The sequence below is a fragment of the Rhineura floridana genome, chromosome 20 (assembly GCF_030035675.1).
Source record: "Rhineura floridana isolate rRhiFlo1 chromosome 20, rRhiFlo1.hap2, whole genome shotgun sequence".
Taxonomy (NCBI): Eukaryota; Metazoa; Chordata; class Lepidosauria; order Squamata; family Rhineuridae; genus Rhineura; species Rhineura floridana.
This window is the reverse complement of record NC_084499.1, coordinates 354,738-377,426: the sequence shown is the minus strand read 5'-3', so window position 1 is coordinate 377,426 and position 22,689 is coordinate 354,738. Positions and strand designations below refer to the sequence as shown.

The following is a 22,689-nucleotide window of genomic DNA, read 5'->3' as shown; positions in this document are numbered from 1 at the left end:
ACTAGGAGGCATTTGCCAACCACCTGTCAACCCTGCCACAACACAAGAGGCCAGTTCAGCCCAGCCAGGGCAAGCTCAGGCCTGCCTGGGGTCTCTCCTTGCACAGCATCCACACATAGGGGGCTCTGCAGCAGTACCCCAGGGAGAGGCACATTCCCACAACATTTTCTCCCTTGAGGGAGGTCTATGGGTAACTCCCAGAGGGACCCACCTTTGCTCTGCTTCAGCCGCTGTGTGGCCACTTTCAGGTGCTTTGTCCTGCCCAAGTCTTCCCCCAACAGGTAGTACCAGCCGCAGATCTCCTGGGGTGAGCAACAGAACAAGAAAACTGCAACAGCAGCTCCCAAACTTCTTTTAAAAGTTTTGGAAACCCCTTCACCTTTGCAGTGGATATATTGTTATTTACAAGCAAAATGCATGTCATTACATCTGTGTGTATGGGCGGGGGACTCCTCTGTCATTCAGAAGAACCAAGGCATTCCCCATTTGCAAAGCTCTTCAAAACCCAACCCTCTCACATTCTGTTTCTTTGTCAAGTTGAGGTGTAGTGGGATAAAGGGAGAGAACAAACAACTGGCTTCTCCAAGCCTTCATCCTCCATCTCTAAAATGGGAATATTGCTGTGCTCTCTTTGCAACTCTCTTGTGAAGATTAAGATCATAGCTGGCTTCAAACGCTTTTCTAACAAACATTGCTACAGATATTTTGAAATTTCTACACAAAGTCAGAATCACTCAGACCATGGTATTCCTGATCTCTATGTATGGGTGTGAAAGTTGGACAGTGAAAAAAACTCATTTGAAATGTGGTGTTGGAGGAGAGCATTGCACATACCATGGACCGTGAAAAAGACAAATAATTGGGTGTTGGGACAAATTAAACCAGAACTATCACTAGAAGCTAAAATGATGAAATTAAGGTTATCATACCTTGGACACATAATGAGAAGACCTGATTCACTAGAAAAAGATGATAATGCTGGGAAAAACAGAAGGGAGTAGAAAAAGAGGAAGGCCAAGCAAGAGACTGATTGATTCCATAAAGGAAGCCACAGACCTGAACTTCCAAGATCTGAACAGATCTTCACTACAGATGCTCTTGGAGGTCACTGATTCATAGAGTCACCATAAGTCGTAATCAACTTGAAGGCACATAACAGCAACAAACACAGAGTTTGGCAGCAGAGGGCAGCACCAGTCTCTGCCAGCACCTGCATTCTGCCCATGTTTTGACAATCAAATTGCTGACAGACAAGAGAGGAAGGGGAGAGTTCCTCACACAAATTCTCCACACTGGCTGCTTGCCAAAAATTGCTACCAATTCAAGTCTGTTTCTTTAACAATCCCAGTTATGGTTGCTCCTGGGTTAATGGATTTTGGGAGCTGGGTGGCATGGGGGAGGGGAGTTATTCAAATGATTGCATTTCAACAGTGGATATTATTTTGTTTATTTAAAAATTATAAACAGCCGAAGAGAGAAAGAACTCTAAGCAGCATACATAAAACATATTATTTAGTTATTGCCTACATATTTACTAATACAGGCGAAAATGTGGATTTTTCAAATGCAGCCTAATGTTCCAAGTTGAATTTCAAATGCAGAAATTAGAATCATTTTTTAACTGTGAATGTTTCATTCTCAGGTGAGAGCCAGCCCAGCACAGAGGCTAAGAGCCTGGTTCACATCTTGCCCCATAGTTTGGGGCAAGTCATCCTCTCTGTAAAATGGGGAAAATGACACCTGTCTTAACTTACAAAGTTGCTGTAAAGATTACAACAAGATAATATATTGGGGGAAGGCCTTAGCTCAGTGGCAGAGCCCTGCCTTATATGCAGAAGGTCCCCAGTTCAATCTCCAATGGCATCTCCAGGTAAGAACATAAGAACATAAGAAGAGCCTGCTGGATCAGGCCAGTGGCCCATCTAGTCCAGCATCCTGTTCTCACAGTGGCCAACCAGGTGCCTGGGGGAAGCCCGCAAGCAGAACCCGAGTGCAAGAACACTCTCCCCTCCTGAGGCTTCCGGCAACTGGTTTTCAGAAGCACTAGGGTGGCACAGCACAGCCATCACGGCTAGTAGCCATTGATAGCCCTGTCCTCCATGAATTTGTCTAATCTTCTTTTAAAACCATCCAAGCTGGTGGCCATTACTGCATCTTGTGGGAGCAAATTCCATAGTTTAACTATGCGCTGAGTAAAGAAGTACTTCCTTTTGTCTGTCCTGAATCTTCCAACATTCAGCTTCTTTGAATGTCCACGAGTTCTAGTATTATGAGAGAGGGAGAAGAACTTTTCTCTATCCACTTTCTCAATGCCATGCATATATACACTTCTATCATGTCTCCTCTGACCCGCCTTTTCTCTAAACTAAAAAGCTCCAAATGCTGCAACCTTTCCTCGTAAGGGAGTCGCTCCATCCCCTTGATCATTCCGGTTGCCCTCCTTTGAACCTTTTCCAACTCTATAATATCCTTCTTGAGATGAGGCAACCAGAACTGTACACAGTATTCCAAATGCGGCCGCACCATAGATTTATACAATGGCATTATGATATCGGCTGTTTTATTTTCAATACCTTTCCTAATTATCCCTAGCATGGAATTTGCCTTTTTCACAGCTGCCGCACACTGGGTTGACATTTTCATCGTGCTGTCCACTACAACCCCAAGGTCTCTCTCCTGGTTGGTCACCGCCAGTTCAGACCCCATGAGCGTATATGTGAAATTCAGATTTTTTGCTCCAATATGCATAATATTACACTTGTTTATATTGCATTTGCCATTTTTCCGCCCATTCACTCAGTTTGGAGAGGTCTTTTTGGAGCTCTTCACAATCCCTTTTTGTTTTAACAACCCTGAACAATTTAGTGTCGTCAGCAAACTTGACAACTTCACTGCTCACTCCTAATTCTAGGTCATTAATGAACAAGTTGAAAAGTACAGGTCCCAATACCGATCCTTGAGGGACTCCACTTTCTACAGCCCTCCATTGGGAAAACTGTCCGTTTATTCCTACTCTCTGCTTTCTGCTTCTTAACCAATTCCTTATCCACAAGAGGACCTCTCCTCTTATTCCATGACTGCTAAGCTTCCTCAGAAGTCTTTGGTGAGGTACCTTGTCAAACGCTTTTTGAAAGTCTAAGTACACTATGTCCACTGGATCACCTCTATCTATATGCTTGTTGACACTCTCAAAGAATTCTAATAGGTTACTGAGACAGGACTTTCCCTTGCAGAAGCCATGCTGGCTCTGCTTCAGCAAGGCTTCTTCTACGATGTGCTTAGTTAATCTAGCTTTAATAATACTTTCTACCAGTTTTCCAGGGACAGAAGTTAAGCTAACTGGCCTGTAATTTCTGGGATCCCCTCTGGATCCCTTTTTGAAGATTGGCGTTACATTTGCCACTTTCCAGTCCTCAGGCATGGAGGAGGACCCGAGGGACAAGTTACATACTTTAGTTAGCAGATCAGCAATTTCACATTTGAGTTCTTTGAGAACTCTCGGGTGGATGCCATCCGGGCCCGGTGATTTGTCAGTTTTTATATTGTCCATTAAGCCTAGAACTTCCTCTCTCATTACCACTATTTGTCTCAGTTCCTCAGAATCCCTTCCTGCAAATGTTACTTCAGGTTCAGGGATCTGCCCTATATCTTCCACTGTGAAGACAGATGCAAAGAATTCATTTAGCTTCTCTGCAATCTCCTTATCGTTCTTTAGTACACCTTTGACTCCCTTATCATCCAAGGGTCCAATCGCCTCCCTAGATGGTCTCCTGCTTTGAATGTATTTATAGAAATTTTTGTTGTTGGTTTTTATGTTCTTAGCAATGTGCTCCTCAAATTCTTTTTTAGCATCCCTTATTGTCTTCTTGCATTTCTTTTGCCAGAGTTTGTGTTCTTTTTTATTTTCTTCATTCGGACAAGACTTTTCTGAAGGAAGACTTTTTGCCTCTAAGAGCTTCCTTGACTTTGCTCGTTAACCATGCTGGCATCTTCTTGGCCCTGGCAGTACCTTTTCTGATCTGCGGTATGCACTCCAGTTGAGCTTCTAATATAGAGTTTTTAAACAACTTCCAAGCATTTTCGAGTGATGTGACCCTCTGGACTTTATTTTTCAGCTTTCTTTTTACCAATCCCCTCATTTTTGTGAAGTTTCCTCTTTTGAAGTCAAATGTGACCGTGTTGGATTGGACCGTGTAGGACTGGGGAGACTCCTGTCTGAAATTCAACCTGGAGAGCTGCTGCCAGTCAGTGTCGACTAGGTATAAGGCAGATTCCTGTGTTACAAAGTGTGAAGTGCTTTCAACACTTGAAGATGCTATGGCAATACTAGGAGTTTTGCACAAATCTGAAAGGAAATAAGCCTGATGGCATTTGCACAGCTCTGTCCCAAAAGCAAGAGGGGGGGAGTGACACCCCCCCCCTGCAGAACATGCAAGCCAAGTCATGGCAGCAGTCTGGGTGGTCCTTGACAACACCTTCACCTCCCAGCTTGCCACACCTGGGGCCAGAAACAGGAATGGAAAGATGGGGATGGAAGCCTCTTCCTGTAGACACAGAAGACTCTCTCTCTCTTTCTCTCTCTCTCTCTCTCTCACACAGAAATTGCCAGTCTTGCTGTGCTAATGGATGCTTGTCAGGTCTGGGAACTGGAACATGCCATCATAAGAGTCATGGGGTGTGCAACTCTTGCTGGACTGTACCACTTTTAGGCAGGTGGGTGGATAGGTGAGAAGTCTGCACATGTCAATATGCCCCCATATAAACAATTCCAGACACAGAGAAAACGAGTGTGTGAAGAAGGAGGTGGCAGAGCTGGAGCCCTTCTCGCTGACAGACTAACTTTCCAAGGGCAGGGAGGGAGATTGTACAAACCACCTGTCCAGTTCAGGCCAAAGGGGGGGCCCTTGGCCTGGCTTCCTGCTCCCACAGCGGCCAACCAGATGCCCCCATGGGAAGAAGCCCATAGGCTACATCCCTCCAGAGCTCAACATCTTCAGCACTTTGTACTTTTAAGGAAGACTGCCCCGACCACAAAGGTCTTGTTCCTCGCAGTCGTGGCTGAGACCCAAGGGGTCCATCCAATCCTGCATCTTTGTTTCCCACAGTGGCTGGCCAGATGCCCCCAAGCAGGGCATGAAGGTTATTTTTTTATTCCAATATCTATAACCTGCACTTTCAGAGAAAACATAACCAGGTAGCATACAACATAAAAACACAATACTATAACAACAAAAGGAAAAACATCATCAGTATATCAACAAAACTGATATGTAAAAAACATCCACATTCCAAAGGCCTGTCTCAACAATACCATTTTTAAACATGTCAGAAAGAATGCATGGATGGCTCCTGCCAAATTTCTGGTCCTGCCCCCTGGGATCAGGAGACAGGCTGCCTCTGAACAAAGGAGTTCCACGTAGCCTTTGTGACTTCATGGAACTTCCACACTCAGAAGGAGTGAGCTCGTTTTTGATGTGGGCACACATCAAACCCCACAGCTGCAGTTGAGAGGAAAGTGTGGGTGCACATTCTCCACATTCTCTAGCCAGCAGCTGAGCTAAGACAGCCACCCCCACTCAGTCTGGGAGGAGATCCCTCCTTCCCTCCTTATCGCTTCTGATCTTCTTTGCTCTCGGTGTGTGCATGTGTGTGCGTGCAAAGACACTGTGCTGCTGCTGCATCCGCTTGCCATCGCCACACAGCCATTACAGCATGACTAGACCTTCCTTCCTTCTCCTCTGGACAACCAGCAGCCCCACACAACCCATTTCAGTGGTGGGGAAGCATCCGTACCTTGTCTGGGCTCAGCAGAGTCTTCACACCAAAGCTCATGCAGCCAATGAGTTCGCTCTGCCTGGTGGGGAGGAAGCGGTAATAGAAATCATTGAGATCAGCACTGCTGCATCTGCTGCTGGAGGCTCTGATCCTTCTTTCTTCAACACAGGAGCCTACACTGCCTGGAGATTTGGGGGCAGACCCCTAGCAATGCTACACTGGGACTTCCAAGCTCACACTTTTGGGCCCCACACAACACTTTTTGGACATCACTGGACTGTTAGCCTTGCAGACTGACCAAGCGCCACGACAGGTAGGAAGCTGTCCAGGTGTCACGGCCTGACCCAGAAAGTCGAATGTAGACTCTGAAGAGGAGATGCCCAGTCTGCATGCTGCCCCAGGTGCCCGGAGGAAAAGGCAGCTGCAGAGGATTTCCTTCCTCTTCCTGGACTAGCTGCCCAGTGCAGGGAGAAACAGGACAGATGGGAATGCAACCTCTGGACTTGCCCTCCAGAGCTAGCAGTCTGCACTCCGTCCCAAACCTCTGCCCCCTGCCCAGACACATGCCAGCTGTCAGCAAGAGCTCCCTGAAGGTCTGTCCCAGAGACAATGCCCACAAAGGGCCTGGCAAACCCTCCGAGCTCTGTGGAAGGAGGATCCTGACTGAATCTTTCTGTAGGGTCTGCTCTGACATACGAAAGCTCAACCTGGCTCTGCTGGAGCAAGTTACATAAGGATATAGGGAGAGGCCAGCTGCTAGATCAAGCCCATGCGGGTTAATCTAGCTCAGGATCCTGCTTTTCACAGTGGCCAATCACAAGTCCGCAAGAAGGGCAGGAAGGCAACAGCACTCCCCCTTCCCCCTCCCAGCACGGTAGACTGCCTCCGACCATGCAAGTTCTATTTAGCTATCATGACTAAAATCTGCTAATGGGCCTATCTTGCATGGATCTGCCTACTTCTTCATAAGAACAAATGTGGAGAAGGAGGACCAGCCCTGTATAAACAAGCCAAGGTTGGACTTCTTTAAAAACTTTTATTATATATTATTTTTACTTAATTGTTGCTGGTCTCTCCCCCACTTTTCTACAAGAACTTAAGAAGAGCTTTGCTGTGTCAGACCCAAAGCCCAGTATCCTGTTTCCAAGAGCAGCCAGTCTGGGGAACCCACAAACAGAGCTTGGAAACAACTGCCCTCTTCTGATGTTGCTCCCCAAAAAACTAGGATTCAAAGGTAGAGTGCCCCTGAGCATGGAGATTCCACATAGAATCATAGAGTTGGAAGGGACCTATAAGGCCATTGAGCCCAACCACCTGGTCAGTGCAGGAATCCAAGTTAAAGTATACCGACAAATGCCTGTCCAGCTGCCACTTGAATGCCTCCACCTCCCAAGGCCATTGGTTCCATTGTCATATTGCTCTAACAGTTAGGAAGCTTTCCTGATGTTCAGCCAAAATCTGGCTTCCTGCAGCTTGAGCCCATTATTCCATGTCCAGCACTCTGGCATGATTGAGAAGAAATCCTGGCTGCCCTCTGTGTGGCAACGTTTCAGGTATTTGAAGAGTGCTATCATATCTCCCCTCAGTCTTCTCTTCTCAAGGCTAAACATGTTCGGTTCTTTCAGTCTCTCCTCAAAGAGCTTTGTTTCCAGTCCCCTGATCATCCTCGTTGCCCTCCTCTGAACCTGTTCCAGTTTGACTGCATTATTCTTAAAGTGTGGTGTCCAGAACTGGAAGCAGTACTCAAGATGAGGCCTAACCAGTGCCTAATTGAGGGGAACCAATACTTCACGCAATTTGGAAACTACAGCAGGGCCCCGCTTTATGGCATTCTGCTTTACGGCGTTCCGCTTTTGCGGCAGCTTTCAATTAGGGGAAATTCCCAGTTTTAAAGCCGATTTTGCGGTTTTTCGGCATTTTTGCGCAACGCGACCCATTATAGTCAATGGGTTCCGCTTTACGGCAATTTCCGCTTTACGGCGGGGGCCTGGTCCGGACCTAACACCGCCATATAAGCAGGGCCCTACTGTATACTTCTTGTAATGCAGCCTAAAATAGCATTTGCCTTTTTTGCATCCACATCACACTGTTGGCTCATATTCAGCTTGTGATCAGCAACAATCCCAAGATCCTTCTCGCACATAGTATTGTTGAACCAAGTATCCCCCACCTTATAAGTGTGCACGTGGTTTCTTTTTCCTAGTAGACCTTTGCACTTATCCCTGTTAAATTTCATTCTGCTGTTTGCAGCCCAATGCTCCAGTCTATCAAGATCCCTTTGATTTTTGTATCTGTTTTCCAGGGAATTAGCTATCCCTCCCAATTTTGTATCATCTGCAGATTTGATAAGCATTCCATGCACCTCCTCATCCAAGTTATTAATAAAAATGTTGAAGCATGCTGGGCCCAGGACTGAGCCCTGTGGTACCCGCTTGTTACCTCCCCCCAGTTTGAGAAGGAACCCTTTGAGTACAGTTTGAGTACTCTTTGAGTACAGTTTTGTAGCCAACTGTGGATCCACCTGATCCACAGAATACCAATTGCTAGAGACTGCAGGAGAGGAGAGGACTCTTGCACTCAGGTCCTGCTTGCAGGCATCTTCCCAGACAGGATGCTGGACTAGATGGGCCATGAACCTGATCCAGCAGGCTCTTCTAATGGCCTTATCTTACACCTCTAAACTGGGATTTTCTGCAGGTGCTAAGCAAACTGAAAAGACATAAAGCTGTTCTGGTTTTATATACGCAATCTCCAGTTAAAAATTATTTCAAAAGAATGTCAGGCTATAGGGATGGGAAGGTCCAAGAGGAGGAGCTGGACTGGGGGTGAGCAGTGGTGGTCTAGCTCAGCATAAGCCAGTTTCCTATGTTTGCTGGTGCTGGCCAATCAGGGCTCAGAGTATGTGGCTTGTCTGAGATGGTGCTTCCAGACACTAGCTATTTTTGGATTGGATTCAATCGCATACTGGCAAATTCAGGTTGAGCAATTAGTCTTGCGCAACAAACCCACTTCCCCAAAAGATTGGACTTTTTGTGATAAGGACAAGGAAGGAAACATGCACAAGAAAGTGTGGGATAACACTTGCTTTGATGCGATGTCATCAGACCTCCCCCAAAACAAATCAGAATTAATGCTCATTAAATAGCCAACATCGTCTAATCTCCCTACCAACAAACCAGGATGATGAATGCTCAATAAACAGGCTGCCTGGAAGTGCCCTGAGCTCCTAGCAAAATCCAAATAGCTCTAACTATTTGGTCTGGCTCTACATCTAGCTCTCTGGATAGCTCCCTGGTGCTGATGCAATTGGAGCAGCAATTCTGGTTCCATCATAGAGAGGCATGACAGGCTCACTGAAGGGGGACACCTATTCACTGCTCAGTTTAATAGCCAAATAAAATGGCTGCCCTCTTGACCAGCCACACCTGCTTCAAACTCTCTCTCTTACCTTAAATATTGAGCATTTCTTCAATTTTCTCTTTTAAGAAGCTTTTTTAAAAAAATTAACCTGGTTGGTAGTTTAGTTACAACAGACAGGTATAGAACAAAACCTGAAACTTTGTGTTGGTGCCTACAATTTTAAAATAAAAATGTGTGAAAGTACAAATATTAACAAGCTGGATCTTTCAATCATTTGTGGAAGGCTGGATGTTCAATTATACTTATGCCTTTGGGGGGGGAGTGAGTACAGGATATATTTGTTCAGTGTCAGAACAAGACAACCTGTGAAATTCCCAGATGCATCTAGTCATGAACACTGCTAATTCATCTTGGAGTTGTTAAAAATACTAGGGGATGCATGCTTTTATTCTCCTTTCCTCTGACACCCTCCTCACTATCAGATAACCTATATGGATTACATCATCATCTACATTAATAAAAAGGTTTATACCACTATTGAAGCTTACACAGTAAAGGAATTAAAACAATATCTAATAACAAATCAAAATCAGATCAACCCATCTCAATGAACAGCAGCAAAACCAACACAAGAAACACAAATGAAAGGTTCTCTGAGAAGAACAATCTTCAGCCATCTCTGGAAGGACAGCAAGAGGACGCTAAGCAAGCCTTTATCTATTGGTAGAGAGTTCCACTGCATTGGGGCTGCAACAGAGAAGGCCCTGTTCCTTGTAGAAGCTAATCTAGGTTCTTCAAGAGTTGGAACCAGGGCCACATTTTCCTCAGATTTAAATGCTGCAGGGTGGGGGTGAGCTCATATAGGAGGAGATGTTACCATTAGGACCCCGGATCATTTCACCATCCTCCTCCTCCTCCTCACTGTAAGTCTGCTCTCCTCTCAGCAGCCTTGAGCCTGTCCCTGGATCCTATGGCTACCTCCTGACTCTGCCTGGCAACTGGACCAATCCAGTGAGTAACAAAGGCTGCTCATGCCTGAACAAGCTGCAACATGCCATGGTCAGGCCAACAGCTCCAAACAATCCTGCAGAAGACGCAGCCGAGGCTCCGCAACATCAGTCTCAACTGTGTCTTCCTTACCTGGAATTCCTTGGTTGGTTCCAAACCGTGACCAGCAGACGTTTTTGCTCATCTTCTTCTTGCACAGTGCTGGAACATAAAGCAGAAAGGATGTGGCCATGAGCCTCCAGAAGAAGACACCCTTCGGTGAGGCAAGAGCTGTGTTCTGAATGAGGGCTCTCCCCCAGGCCCCCTCGCACTTGCTGCATATGCCAGAGAGCTAGAGCTGGCCACCGTTCTCTTGTTTACACAGCTCATGGAGGGTGACAAGCTGGATGCATTTGCAGCTCACTTTTTTTCTAGCCCAATAACCTCATCAAGCTGTGGAAGGTGGGCTTGAGCTAAGAAGGGGAGTCAGGATCCAAGATGGAATAAGAGGAGAGGTCCTCTTGTGGATAAGGAATTGGTTAAGAAGCAGAAAGCAGAGAGTAGGAATAAATGGACAGTTTTCCCAATGGAGGGCTGTAGAAAGTGGAGTCCCTCAAGGATCAGTATTGGGACCTGTACTTTTCAACTTGTTCATTAATGACCTAGAATTAGGAGTGAGCAGTGAAGTGGCCCAGTTTGCTGACGACACTAAATTGTTCAGGGTTGTTAAAACAAAAAGGGATTGTGAAGAGCTCCAAAAAGACCTCTCCAAACTGAGTGAATGGGTGGAAAAATGGCAAATGCAATTCAATATAAACAAGTGTAAAATTATGCATATTGGAGCAAAAAATCTGAATTTCACATATACGTTCATGGGGTCTGAACTGGCGGTGACCAACCAGGAGAGAGACCTCGGGGTTCTAGTGGACAGCACGATGAAAATGTCAACCCAGTGTGCGGCAGCTGTGAAAAAGGCAAATTCCATGCTAGCGATAATTAGGAAAGGTATTGAAAATAAAACAGCCGATATCATAATGCCATTGTATAAATCTATGGTGCGGCCGCATTTGGAATACTGTGTACAGTTCTGGTCGCCTCATCTCAAAAAGGATATTATAGAGTTGGTAAAGGTTCAGAAGAGGGCAACGAGATTGATCAAGGGGATGGAGCGACTCCATTATGAGGAAAGGTTGCAGCATTTGGGGCTTTTTAGTTTAGAGAAAAGGCGGGTCAGAGGAGACATGATAGAAGTGTATAAAATTATGCATGGCATTGAGAAAGTGGATAGAGAAAAGTTCTTCCCCCTCTCTCATAATACTAGATCTCGTGGACATTCAAAGAAGCTGAATGTTGGAAGATTCAGGACAGACAAAAGGAAGTACTTCTTTACTCAGCGCATAGTTAAACTATGGAATTTGCACCCACAAGATGCAGTAATGGCCACCAGCTTGGACGGCTTTAAAAGAAGATTAGACAAATTCATGGAGGACAGGGCTATCAATGGCTACTAGCCGTGATGGCTGTGCTGTGCCACCCTAGTCAGAGGCAGCATGCTTCTGAAAACCAGTTGCCGGAAGCCTCAGGAGGGGAGAGTGTTCTTGCACTCGGGTCCTGCTTGCGGGCTTCCCCCAGGCACCTGGTTGGCCACTGTGAGAACAGGATGCTGGACTAGATGGGCCACTGGCCTGATCCAGCAGGCTCTTATGTTCTTAAGAGACACTGTTCAAAAGGAGATAAACAAACATCGCAAGGAGAGAACATGCATCCCCCTGCCCCAGATTTAAAATCCAACTGAGACAGTTCAGTTGCCAAACAGTGACACTCTGTTCCTTCACCGTGCAAGAGCACACTCTTGAAAAATCCTTTTTACCTGGCTTGATTCCCCTCGCAATGCCATCGGCAGCTCAGAGTCCGTGGAACATGTCTTCCCCAGGCTCTGTTCAGAAGCACAGAAGCTACCAAATAAAGAAATGCCAATAGTGGGGAGGGCAGGAGCCATGGGCTCGTGTGTATGCATGTGCTGACAGTTGCCGACAAGCTAGCTTTGTGCAGAGGGCTGAGGCTCTAGGGCTGCAAGGAAACAGCTGAACAGCATCTATCCCTCTTCATCTCACTGCAGCAGATCACCATGCATGAGGCAAGTTGTGTTAGGCATGTCCCTGTGGCTGTTTAACATCTATATGAAGCCCTTGGGAGCAGTCATCAGGAGATTTGGGACGAGGTGTCAGCAGTACGCTGATGATACCCAGCTCTGTTTCTCTGTAACATCTGAATCAGGAGAGGCAGTGCAAGCCCTGGACTGCTGCCTGGACTCGGTGGTGGGCTGCATGAGGGCCAATAAACTGACTCTGAATCCTAGCAAGACAGGGATGCTGTGGGTTGGTGGTTCCTGAGTTCAGATAATTGGTCCATTGCCTGCTTTGGATGGGGTTGTACTCCCTCTGAAAGAGCAGGTCTGTAGTCTGGGGGTGCTCCTGGATCCATCTTTGTCTCTAGAGGCTCAGGTGACCGCCGTGGCTAGGAGTGTCTTTCACCAGCTTTGGCTGGTAAGACAGCTGTGGCTGTTTCTGGACCGGGATAGCCTGACCACTGTAGTCCACGCACTGGTAACCCCAGGCTGGATTACTGTAATGTGGTCTGTGTGGGAATGCCCTTGAGGCTGGTCCAGAAGCTTTAGCTGGTGCAAAATGTGGTGGTGCAACTGCTCACTAGGGCAGCGTACCACTAACATGCTACCCTTCAGCTGAAAGAATTGCACTGGCCTCCCGTTAGCTACTGGGCCAAGCTGAAGGTTCTAGTTTTGGTGCAAAAAGCGGATGTTTGCGGATGTTTATTAAATTGAATTGCAGGGCCGGAGGCCAACACAAGTAATACAGTAAAAATACAATACAAACACAATATAAATACAATAATTTAAAATCAAACAGGGAGAAATTAAGAACAATCATGGGGAAAAAATACCGGGGGGAAAATAATACCTAAGTGATATTTGATAAGGCAATGTAATTTGCCTGAAGTTTTCTGGCCGCTATTATAAAAAGGGATACATTATGAGTTACTTCTTGGATATGATCAGCCATTAAGAAAATAATTTTTTCATTGGATGAGATAAGCCAGGGAATGTCTAGCCATTTCTTAAGGAATCTAGATCTAGGTTGAATATATATTGGGCAAAAGAGCAATACGTGAGGGAGGTCCTCCAATGTAGGAGAACCACAGACGCAAATCCTTTGATCCTTAGGAACACTAGCTAATCGGCCTTCCCTGTCGGCGTTTGGAAGGGAAAAAAAGTGTAAGGCTGTAAATGCCTGTCTAAGAGCAGAGGGTGTAGATTGTGTGAGATAAGTAGCGCATTGAGGAATTAATTTAAAACGCCAGAACCAGGGAGAAACCTTTGAGTTGGTAATAGTTAGCATATCTAATTTCAGGGAGTGATGGAATATACGTTCACGTAGAGATTTGTTGTTTAATTCTGAATTAAACTCCAATGCTGAGAGATGGTATGTAGATAACAAGTTATTTAGCTTAGAGCCCCATAGGGCAAAGGCAGAAGAGTGGTTAAGGCATAGCTGGAGTAGTACCCTAGACTGAGACTCTTTGGGAGATCTTAGAAACTTCAAAAGAATGAAATGTATATGTGCTATAAGGGGAGGGGAACCAGTCTCAGCTCGCATCATTGCTGCTGAGGTTCCCATCGGGAGAGATAGTAAGCGTCTAAGAAAGCTGTTTTGTATTGTTTCTAGGGCTTTTACAGTGTGGTTATCCCAACCCCAAACAGACTCCATATAAGATCTGTGGGATCACCTTGGCGTTATAAATTTTTAATGCTGGTTGGATTTGATTGCCACCCATAGTGCGGAAAAATTTTAGTATTGCCCCTACTGTCTTAGATGTGAGCAGTTTAGTATATTGTCGATGGTATTGCCAGGAGAGGGTGTCCGAGAAATAAATTCCTAGATATTTGAATTCCCGGGGTTGCTCTAGCTGATGTTCAGCTATATACCAACGACAGCCTTGGAATTTCTTTCCAAATACTAAAACTTTAGTTTTAGCATAGTTTATATTTATTTTATTTATTTATTTATTTATTTTATTTATTTATTAAATTTATATACCGCCCGACTAGCAATAGCTCTCTGGGCGGTGAACATAAAATAGCATAAAAATACAATGAATAACAAAATAATACTAAAATACAATCATCAATCCAATACAATAAACATTTTAAAAAGTAAATCAGTGTAACTTAAAATGCTTCAGAGAATAGGAAGGTTTTGACCTGGCGCCAGAAGGAGAGCAGAGTCGGCGCCAGGTGTACTTCCTCGGGGAGACTGTTCCATAGTTCGGGGGCCACCACTGAGAAGGCCCTAGATCTTGTCATCACCCTCCGGGCCTCCCTGTGAGTTGGAACCCGGAGGAGGGCCTTCGTAGCAGAACGTAGTGCACGGGCCGGTTCATATCGGAAGAGGCGTTCCGCAAGGTATCGTGGTCCCGCACCGTATAAGGCTTTATAGGTTAATACCAACACTTTGAATCTAGCCCGGAAACATATTGGCAACCAGTGCAAGCTGGCCAGAACAGGTGTTATATGCTCGGACCACTTGGTCCTTGTCAGCAATCTGGCCGCCGCATTTTGCACTAGTTGTAGCTTCCGAACTGTCTTCAAAGGTAGCCCTACGTAAAGCGCATTACAGTAATCCAAACGTGAGGTTACCAGAGCATGTACCACTGATGTAAGGTCCTCTTTACTCAAATAGGGACGTAGCTGGGCTACCAACTGAAGTTGGTAAAACGCATTCCTAACCACCGAGGCTACTTGAGCCTCAAGTGAGAGGGAAGAGTCTAAAAAGACTCCCAGACTACGAACCCGGTCCTTTAGGGGGAGTGTAACCCCGTCCAGGACAGGGTATATATCCACCATCCGATCAGAGAACCCGTCCACCAACAGCATCTCAGTCTTGTCTGGATTGAGCTTCAGTTTGTTAACTCTCATCCAGTCCATTGTCGAGGCCAGGCAACGGTTCAGCAAATCGACAGCCTCACCTGAAGAAGATGAAAAGGAGAAGTAGAGCTGCGTGTCATCAGCATACTGATGACAACGCACTCCAAAACTCCTGATGACCTCTCCCAACGGCTTCATGTAGATATTAAAAAGCAGGGGGGACAAAACTGACCCCTGCGGGACCCCATATTGGAGAGCCCGCGGTGTCGAGCAATGTTCCCCAAGCACTACCTTCTGGAGACGACCCGCCAAGTAGCAGCGGAACCACTGCCAAGCAGTACCTCCAACTCCCAACTCCGCGAGCCTCTCCAGAAGGATACCATGGTCGATGGTATCAAAAGCCGCTGAGAGATCAAGGAGAATCAACAGAGTTACACTCCCTCTGTCTCTTTCCCGACATAGGTCATCGTACAGGGCGACCAAGGCTGTCTCAGTGCCAAAACCGGGCCTAAAACCCGATTGAAATGGATCTAGATAATCAGTTTCATCCAATAGCGCCTGGAGCTGGCCAGCAACCACCCGTTCCAAGACCTTGCCCAGGAATGGAACATTCGCCACTGGCCTGTAGCTGTTAAAATTGTCTGGGTCCAAGGAAGGCTTTTTCAGGAGTGGTCTCACCACTGCCTCTTTCAGACAGCCCGGGACCACTCCCTCTCGTAAAGAGGCATTTATCACTTCCTTGGCCCAGCTACCTGTTCCATTCCTACTAGTTTTTATCAGCCAGGAGGGGCAAGGATCCAGTACCGAAGTGGTTGCACGTACCTGTCCAAGCACCTTGTCCACGTCCTCGAGTTGAACCAACTGAAGCTCATCCAACAAAACATTTTTCTTTGTACAATTTTCCTTTGTACAATAGGTCTGTAGAGATCTCAACAACTTTCTGAGGCCGATAGGGACTATGGAAAGAAGGACCATGTCATTGGCGTAAAGAAGTGTCGAGACTTTCCTTTGGCCAATTGAGGGGGGAAAAAATTGAGGTCCTGATAAAAAAGGGATAATGTCATTTAAAAATAAGTTAAAAAGCAGGGGGGCTAACAGGCATCCTTGCTTAACGCCTCTCTCTACCTCGATCGGGTCGGAGAGGGCTCCAGAAAAGGGAATTCTTACCAGAGCAAATGTATCAGCATATAAAGTGCGAATTAAGTATAGAAGGCGTAGATCAATATTCAGTTTGTGCAACTTATGCCACAGAGCGTTCCTGTCTATCGAATCGAACGCCGCAGCCAGGTCAACAAATGCTGCGTATAAATGACGGGTGGGACTGGCGATGGACTGTTTTGCCAAAAAATGGAGAGTAAGGCAATGATCGATCAGGGAGGAACCTTTACAAAAGCCTACTTGCTCTGGGTGAATGATCTGTTGTGCCAGAACCCAGTCTTCTAGTTTAATTAAAAGAAATTTGGCGTAGAGTTTAGAAACTACGTTCAGCAGGCTGATTGGCCGGACGTTGGCAGGGTTAGAGGGATCTCCCTTTTTATAAATAGGAATGATGATGTTACATCTCCAGCCCTCAGGGATTACACCTGTGTCATTTATTTTAGTAAATAAGCGGGCCAGAAATGGGGCCCACCAGTCAGAGAATTGTTTAATGGCCTCTGGTAAGAGAAAGTCTTCACCCGGGGCTTTTCCATTTTTTAATGAGTCGATCAGTGATTTTATTTCTTGGATTGAAACAGGGGGCCATGAGGGCAAATTCATGATATCTGACATTGGGAGAATACTGTATGGAGACAAAATTGAGGAATAAAGATATTGAAAATGAGCTTGCCAGGTTGAAATCGAGATCAGGCCGGGCTTAAGAATATTACTCAGCCCTTGTCCCGACTTTACTAAAGACCAGAACTGACGTTCTTGGTTCTCGTTTATCGTCTTTGTTAGAAGATTCTAACGAGATTCGGCAAAGGCTATTTTTTTTTCCTTCAAAAGGGTTCTGTAAAAGGCCTTCTCTGATTTGAAGGCCATAAGAGATCGGGGGGACGGGGACTTGATTGACCACTGAAGAAATTTTTTTAGGATTTTTTTTGCCTCTCTACAGTCTTGGTCGAACCATTGGCTCTTTTGAAATTTACTGGAAGGACAGTTATTTTTATTAATCATATAAGGCCTGAGTAATGATAGAACGGATTGAAGTGCCAATAAGGGGTCTTGAATTTCGTTCAGAACCTCATACCGAATTAATTGGAATGTGTCACTCTCCAGTAGTTGAGTGACTAATTTGCACCTCCTGTCTGACCAAAATACTCTTTTTTCAGGGGCAGCCGGCTTTGTGAATAAAGGATATATCGGGCTACAAAAAGCAAAAAGCCCTAATAGAGCTTGGGACCAGGATACCTGAAAGACTGTCTTATCCCATATATACCAAGTCGATCACTGCGCTCTGCAGGTGAGGGCCTCCTGCAGATACCATCTCATCAGGAGGTCTGTTCCACACAACATAGGAAAAGGACCTTTAGTGTGGTGGCACCTACCCTGTGGGATTCCCTCCCCTTAAATATTAGACAGGTGCCATCTCTGTTATCTTTTGGGGGCCTACTGAAGACATTCCTCTTTCAACAAGCCTTTTAAGTAGAGACCTCATCCCAGTCTGCGTCTGTGTTGGAACTGCTTTTTAAGATGTTTTTAAAGCTTTATTAAAAAATACATTTTTAAAGATGTTTTGTTTTAATATATTTTAAAGTCTGTTTTTATGATGTTTTAGAGTGTTTTTAGTGGGGGGGGTTGTGTGTGTATATGTCAGACAAGACTAGGGAGAGACACAGAGAAGGCAAAGTGCAGCTAAAACGTGTCTGGCTCAGGATTCCTAGACCAGCCGTATTCACAGCCTGGTCCCTTCTTTGGGACACAAGATGACCCAGAGTGGGTGGTGGGGAGAGGCAGGAGCTGGCATCCCACCGCCCCCGACTCACAAGAGAAAACACTCATGGAAGACGGGGCTTTGGCTGTCCGGAACAGTCTTGGTCCTGTGACTGCACTTTCGATTCGTCTCTGGCACAAGAGATACCTTCGTAGGAAGAAAAAGAGAAACTGTGTGTTAACCTTCTTTAAGCTAGAGCAAATCTCCAGCTGACTCACCTCTGTGAGCTGACAGCTGGCAGATTTTAAATGGAAGAAAAATTCCCTGGATTTCAAGGCATGAATAGAACCCACAATATAATGTTATTACTGCCTTTTAAAATTCTACACCAAATGTTTGGGTGGGGAGAGGAGAAGGGGACAAGGTGGGGTTTGTTAAGGTATCCAAACTAGCCCCCAGGTTTTGCTCAGTTCCCCAAAGCTAGTGGAGTCCTTAAGCTGGGTAACACAACCAGAGAGGTTGAGGGTCACTGCACTTATAAGAAGTCCATTATGCAAAGACAGAGAAAAGACCATTCCCCCAATCAGACAGGATTGCACCTTCCACGGCAACTTCGGAGAGAGTTAACATGCTCCTGCAGAGCATGAGAAAGCATTTGCCTTTGCCATGGTGTGGTCTCTGTGTGGTCTCCAGAGTCCAGCATCAAAGGACCAAAAGAGATGCGGCAGAGATTTCTGCATCCCACACTTGCTCAGTGATGCTCAGGGCCTCTCACTTCCGCCCTTACTGCTAGCAAACAGAGGGAAGGGTTTTGTTTCTTAGACATATACAGCAAAAATCAATGGTGACAGACAACATAGCAGCTTGGTTTGGAGGGTCTGAGCTGAAGGAAAAAGGAGGAACAGACGCCCTCCAGGGAAATCCACCCACCACCACAAGAGATGGACTGGACTATTGCCAGCACAAGCCTCTGTCCTGAGGGCAGCAAACCTACCTTGACAAAGGAGTCACAAAGCTGGCACTCCTTCCCCCTCAGGCCTTTGGCTTCCATGACTGGGGGGCGGGGGGGGGGAGAGAAACAAAGAAGAAGACATTGCATTTTGAACATGAACAGGGGCAGTGTCTTTTCTGGGAGCAAGAGGAGGAAAAGGTGAACTGAAAAGCTCACTTAATGATTACTGGACGACACACTCACACAAGACACCCCTCACCATGCAGCTTCCTGCCTCTCTCTCTCTCTTTTTCTCTCTCAGCTCTCCACTCCCTGGGGGGAGGGCTGCATAATGTTCCAGCTCATCTCCTTGTGCATAGAGCCCTCCCAGGTATAGGGCTTAATTTGAGCTTGAACACAACCACCCAGCACTGGTAGTTGGCATTACACAATCCTCCATAAAAGCATGGAATTAGGTATAAAATTCAGCATCCTGAGAACCTCAGTTGTTTTCTTTTCTTTTCTGAAATAGTAAGTTACTAGCTCCCATGGCTGCAAAGCTGGACTTGAAAGCATGAGGGCAAAGTACGTCTACATTACAAACTGGATCTGGCGTGAACACCTCTGTGGTTTCTTCCAAAGAAACGTGAGGGCTGTCATTTTGTGAGGTAGGCTGTTAGAGATGCTTTAGCTGCACCACCACAGGGCTGGGTGGGAGCCACAATTTTTAAACAGGTTTAAAATAGCCCATTACCCATCTTGCAGCAGAAGCAGAACAAATCATGACACAATCTTGTTTATAACAACAGTAAGCAAAGCCATGCAGATTTGGCTCAGTCTGCAGAACATCTAACCATTCCAGAATTTATTTTTCATGGCTAGTTTTCTCCCCTCCCGCCCTCCTTTTCTTCCTGGAACCTGTTCTGAGTGTCAGGGCTTAACCCAGAAAATGGGGTTAAAATTATTCAATTTTTTAAAAAAGAGGGGTCTCTGCCCATGTGCAGTTTTGTCTTTCCATTGCTGCTATAAAGTACAAACCAACTCTTTACCACCATGATTAGAAGCAGGGCCTTAACTCCGGTCAAGGAGCCCTGAACCCCAGCAGGTCTTCCTGCAGAAACTCACCCCCTCACGGCAAAGGGTCACAGGATAGCACGCAATTTGCCCTCCCCCCCCCCGATTCATAAGCACCTCTCCATACAGACAGCCCCGTCCCCCAGCAGCAGGGGGAGCTATTTAGGGAGCTATTGGAGAAGCATCTCCCCTAACCCGATTGTAGCCCAAATGGTCTATCCTGCACAAGCCCATGTGGCACAGGAATTAAAAGTGTCAGGTTAGGATTGGGGAGATGCAAGTTCAGATCCCCACTCAGCTATGCAGATGACTTTTGGCCATTTGTTGTTTTCAAAACTATCTACTCCACAGGGCTGTTGTTGAGAATAAAATAGGGGCTTGGGAAGAGGCGGAGAGAGAGGGAGAGAGAGAGAGAGAGAGAGAGAGAGAGAGAACACTGTGTACGCTGCCCTGAGCTCCATGGTGGAGGGGCAGTATGAAAATGTAATAATAAATATTGCTAGCCAGCAAATTGTTTCAGCCTTGAGGAGCAACTTACTGCTATAATTTAAATGATAAAATTCTAGGTGTGCACGAAAAAGGCACAAATCATTTTGCTTAAAGAGAGAGAGAGAGAGAGAGAGAGAATTGCTGTGTGTTGATAACATTGCAATACTTACCATGAAACAAAAGAGTAACCAAAACAAATGTTCTCAAAATGCACTACTTTTTTGTTCAATTTACTTTTCAGTAGAGTTAAAGTGTAGCACTTTAAAGCCAGCTGAGAACAAGCCCCCTCCCCATTTTGCTGAAATGAGATGAAGCCCCTCTTTTGGCAGCCATGTAATGTCCCATGGCCATTGGGAGGGAGAGAAACTGGAAGAGGGATGTTTACATGCCCGTATGTGCCTGCGCACGCACGTCCAACGTTGCTGTTAGTGAAAGCCTACTAAAAACACCCAGATCCGAGCATTTGTTTGGAGGCAGACACAGTTCCACGTCTGGATGCCAAGCTCCTGGGCCCCACAGCACCATCAAGCTAAATATCAGAGGCCGCATCCTGATCTCTCGCAGAGCCTTGAGCAGCTCTGCCATGCCCTTCGCAGAGGAGGGGGTGGGGTTCCTCCGGGCAGTGCTGAATACAAGCTCCGTCCCCATCCTGCTCTGCCCCCCCCCATGAAGGAAAGAGCTAGGATGTCACACACAGTGTTCTCTTCTGGTTGAGCGAGCCTTCACCCCAACATCCAAAGCAAAGGGTGCAAGACAAGAAATAGTTGCACAGGGAGGGACATACTTCAGGTTTGCCAGGATCTACTTTGTTCTTCACTAGAACCTCAAAACCATCCATCAACGACAGCCAGGTGCAAAAACACTGGCTCAGGGTAGAGCCAGATTCAACGTAGCAGCTGGGTATGGAGCTACTTGACCCACAGACATCCCCACCCCCCGTGAACACAAGCTCAAAGCACAACATCCGAATGCAACAGGTTAGGCTGCAACACAAAACTCGGAAACAGGCCAGCAAAGCCAGCGGTTGTTTTAAAGCAGATTTTCCAACTACACAAATTTCCCGTCAGACAACCCATTAAAAACAAAACTGAACCAAAACACCCCAGACAAACGCAAAGCATGCTTTGCTCTTGGCTTACACCTGGTATCCACGGCAGCTCCTCCACAGGAGTGAGTAGTTCTTCCCTACTTACTATATCGTGACAATTCATACAGAGCCAGTCTGGTGTAGCGGTTTCAGTGAGAGTGTTGAACTAGGCCCTGGGAGACCGGGGTTCAAATCTCCACTCAGCCATGAAGCTTGCTGGGTGGCCTTGAGCTAGTCACAATCTCTCAGCCTAGCCTACCTCACAGGGTTGTTGTGAAGATAAAGAAGAGAAGGAGGAGAACCATGTAACACCACCTTGAATTCCTTGGAGAAAAAGGTAGGATATAAGTGCAGTAAATAAATAAAATGTATGGATCTGCCCTAGCTCAGTAACAAACAGAAACACAAAAAATGAGTACTTTAAGGTATTTACAAGGATGCTACAAAGTGTTACCAGCCCGAAGATGTAGGTGAAGAGGAGGAGGTTCCATCCTCAATGAAGAAGGTGTTTTAATATGGTTTGGGCAGGTTGTCCTTATATAACCTGTCCACATGCTGTCCCTGACACTGCCTGTCATTTAAGTCTTTTATAACACATATGCTCATCATGTCTAATGCTCCCACTGCCCCCTGCATTTTTCAAACTGCACATTATCAGCTTTCCAACAGCACAATTTTTCCCCAACTCCATATTTTGTGTCCAATTACAAAGTGTAAACCTTGAGCAAAGACCTGGTCAAAGGAAATAAATCAATACACATATTTTCTGAGCGAGGAACAGATAAGTCAGACATAGCAGAGATTTTCTTTTAAACTTGCTGTTTTAAGAAATGGCAAGTTATGTTAGCACTCTTAAGCATAAAGGCCCATTTTAAAGCTGGGGGATGCCCTAGGGACACTCAGCAAGTATTTGTGCTCGTAGATGCTGGTCATCCCAATGCATATGGTTCATGGGCGGGGGTGGGTGTCCAGGAGGCAACTGGCTCCACACCTGAGTCACCATTCACAACACATTCTGTGTTTCCAATTTTGCATCTGTCTGACACTGCTGGTTCTCAGAGTCCCCACACCTGGTCAAAAGCATTTTGCAATAAATTTATTTTTTCAAAAAAACCTACCCCAAAAGAAGGGAACAGTTTTGCTACACAATAAGACTGATTTGACTTGGCTTCTGGTAGCTGCCTTGCTTC

At 45.9% G+C, this 22,689-nt stretch overlaps 1 protein-coding gene across 6 annotated transcripts in view; it reads right to left on the bottom strand.

Moving 5' to 3' along the window:
• RGS3 (regulator of G protein signaling 3) overlaps positions 1-22,689 on the bottom strand; it is a 112,013-nt gene that overhangs the window by 87,194 nt on the left and 2,130 nt on the right. For 5 of the 6 annotated variants that reach the window (XM_061604399.1, XM_061604395.1, XM_061604397.1 and 2 more), the window contains exons 3-7: positions 18,913-18,971; positions 18,031-18,125; positions 10,276-10,344; positions 5,794-5,854; positions 212-302 (exon numbers count right to left, since the gene is read on the bottom strand). In XM_061604399.1, coding sequence (XP_061460383.1) covers positions 212-302; positions 5,794-5,854; positions 10,276-10,344; positions 18,031-18,125; positions 18,913-18,971 — 375 coding nt within the window. The remainder of the gene's footprint in view (positions 1-211; positions 303-5,793; positions 5,855-10,275; positions 10,345-18,030; positions 18,126-18,912; positions 18,972-22,689) is intronic. The other variant, XM_061604394.1, reaches the window with a different exon arrangement.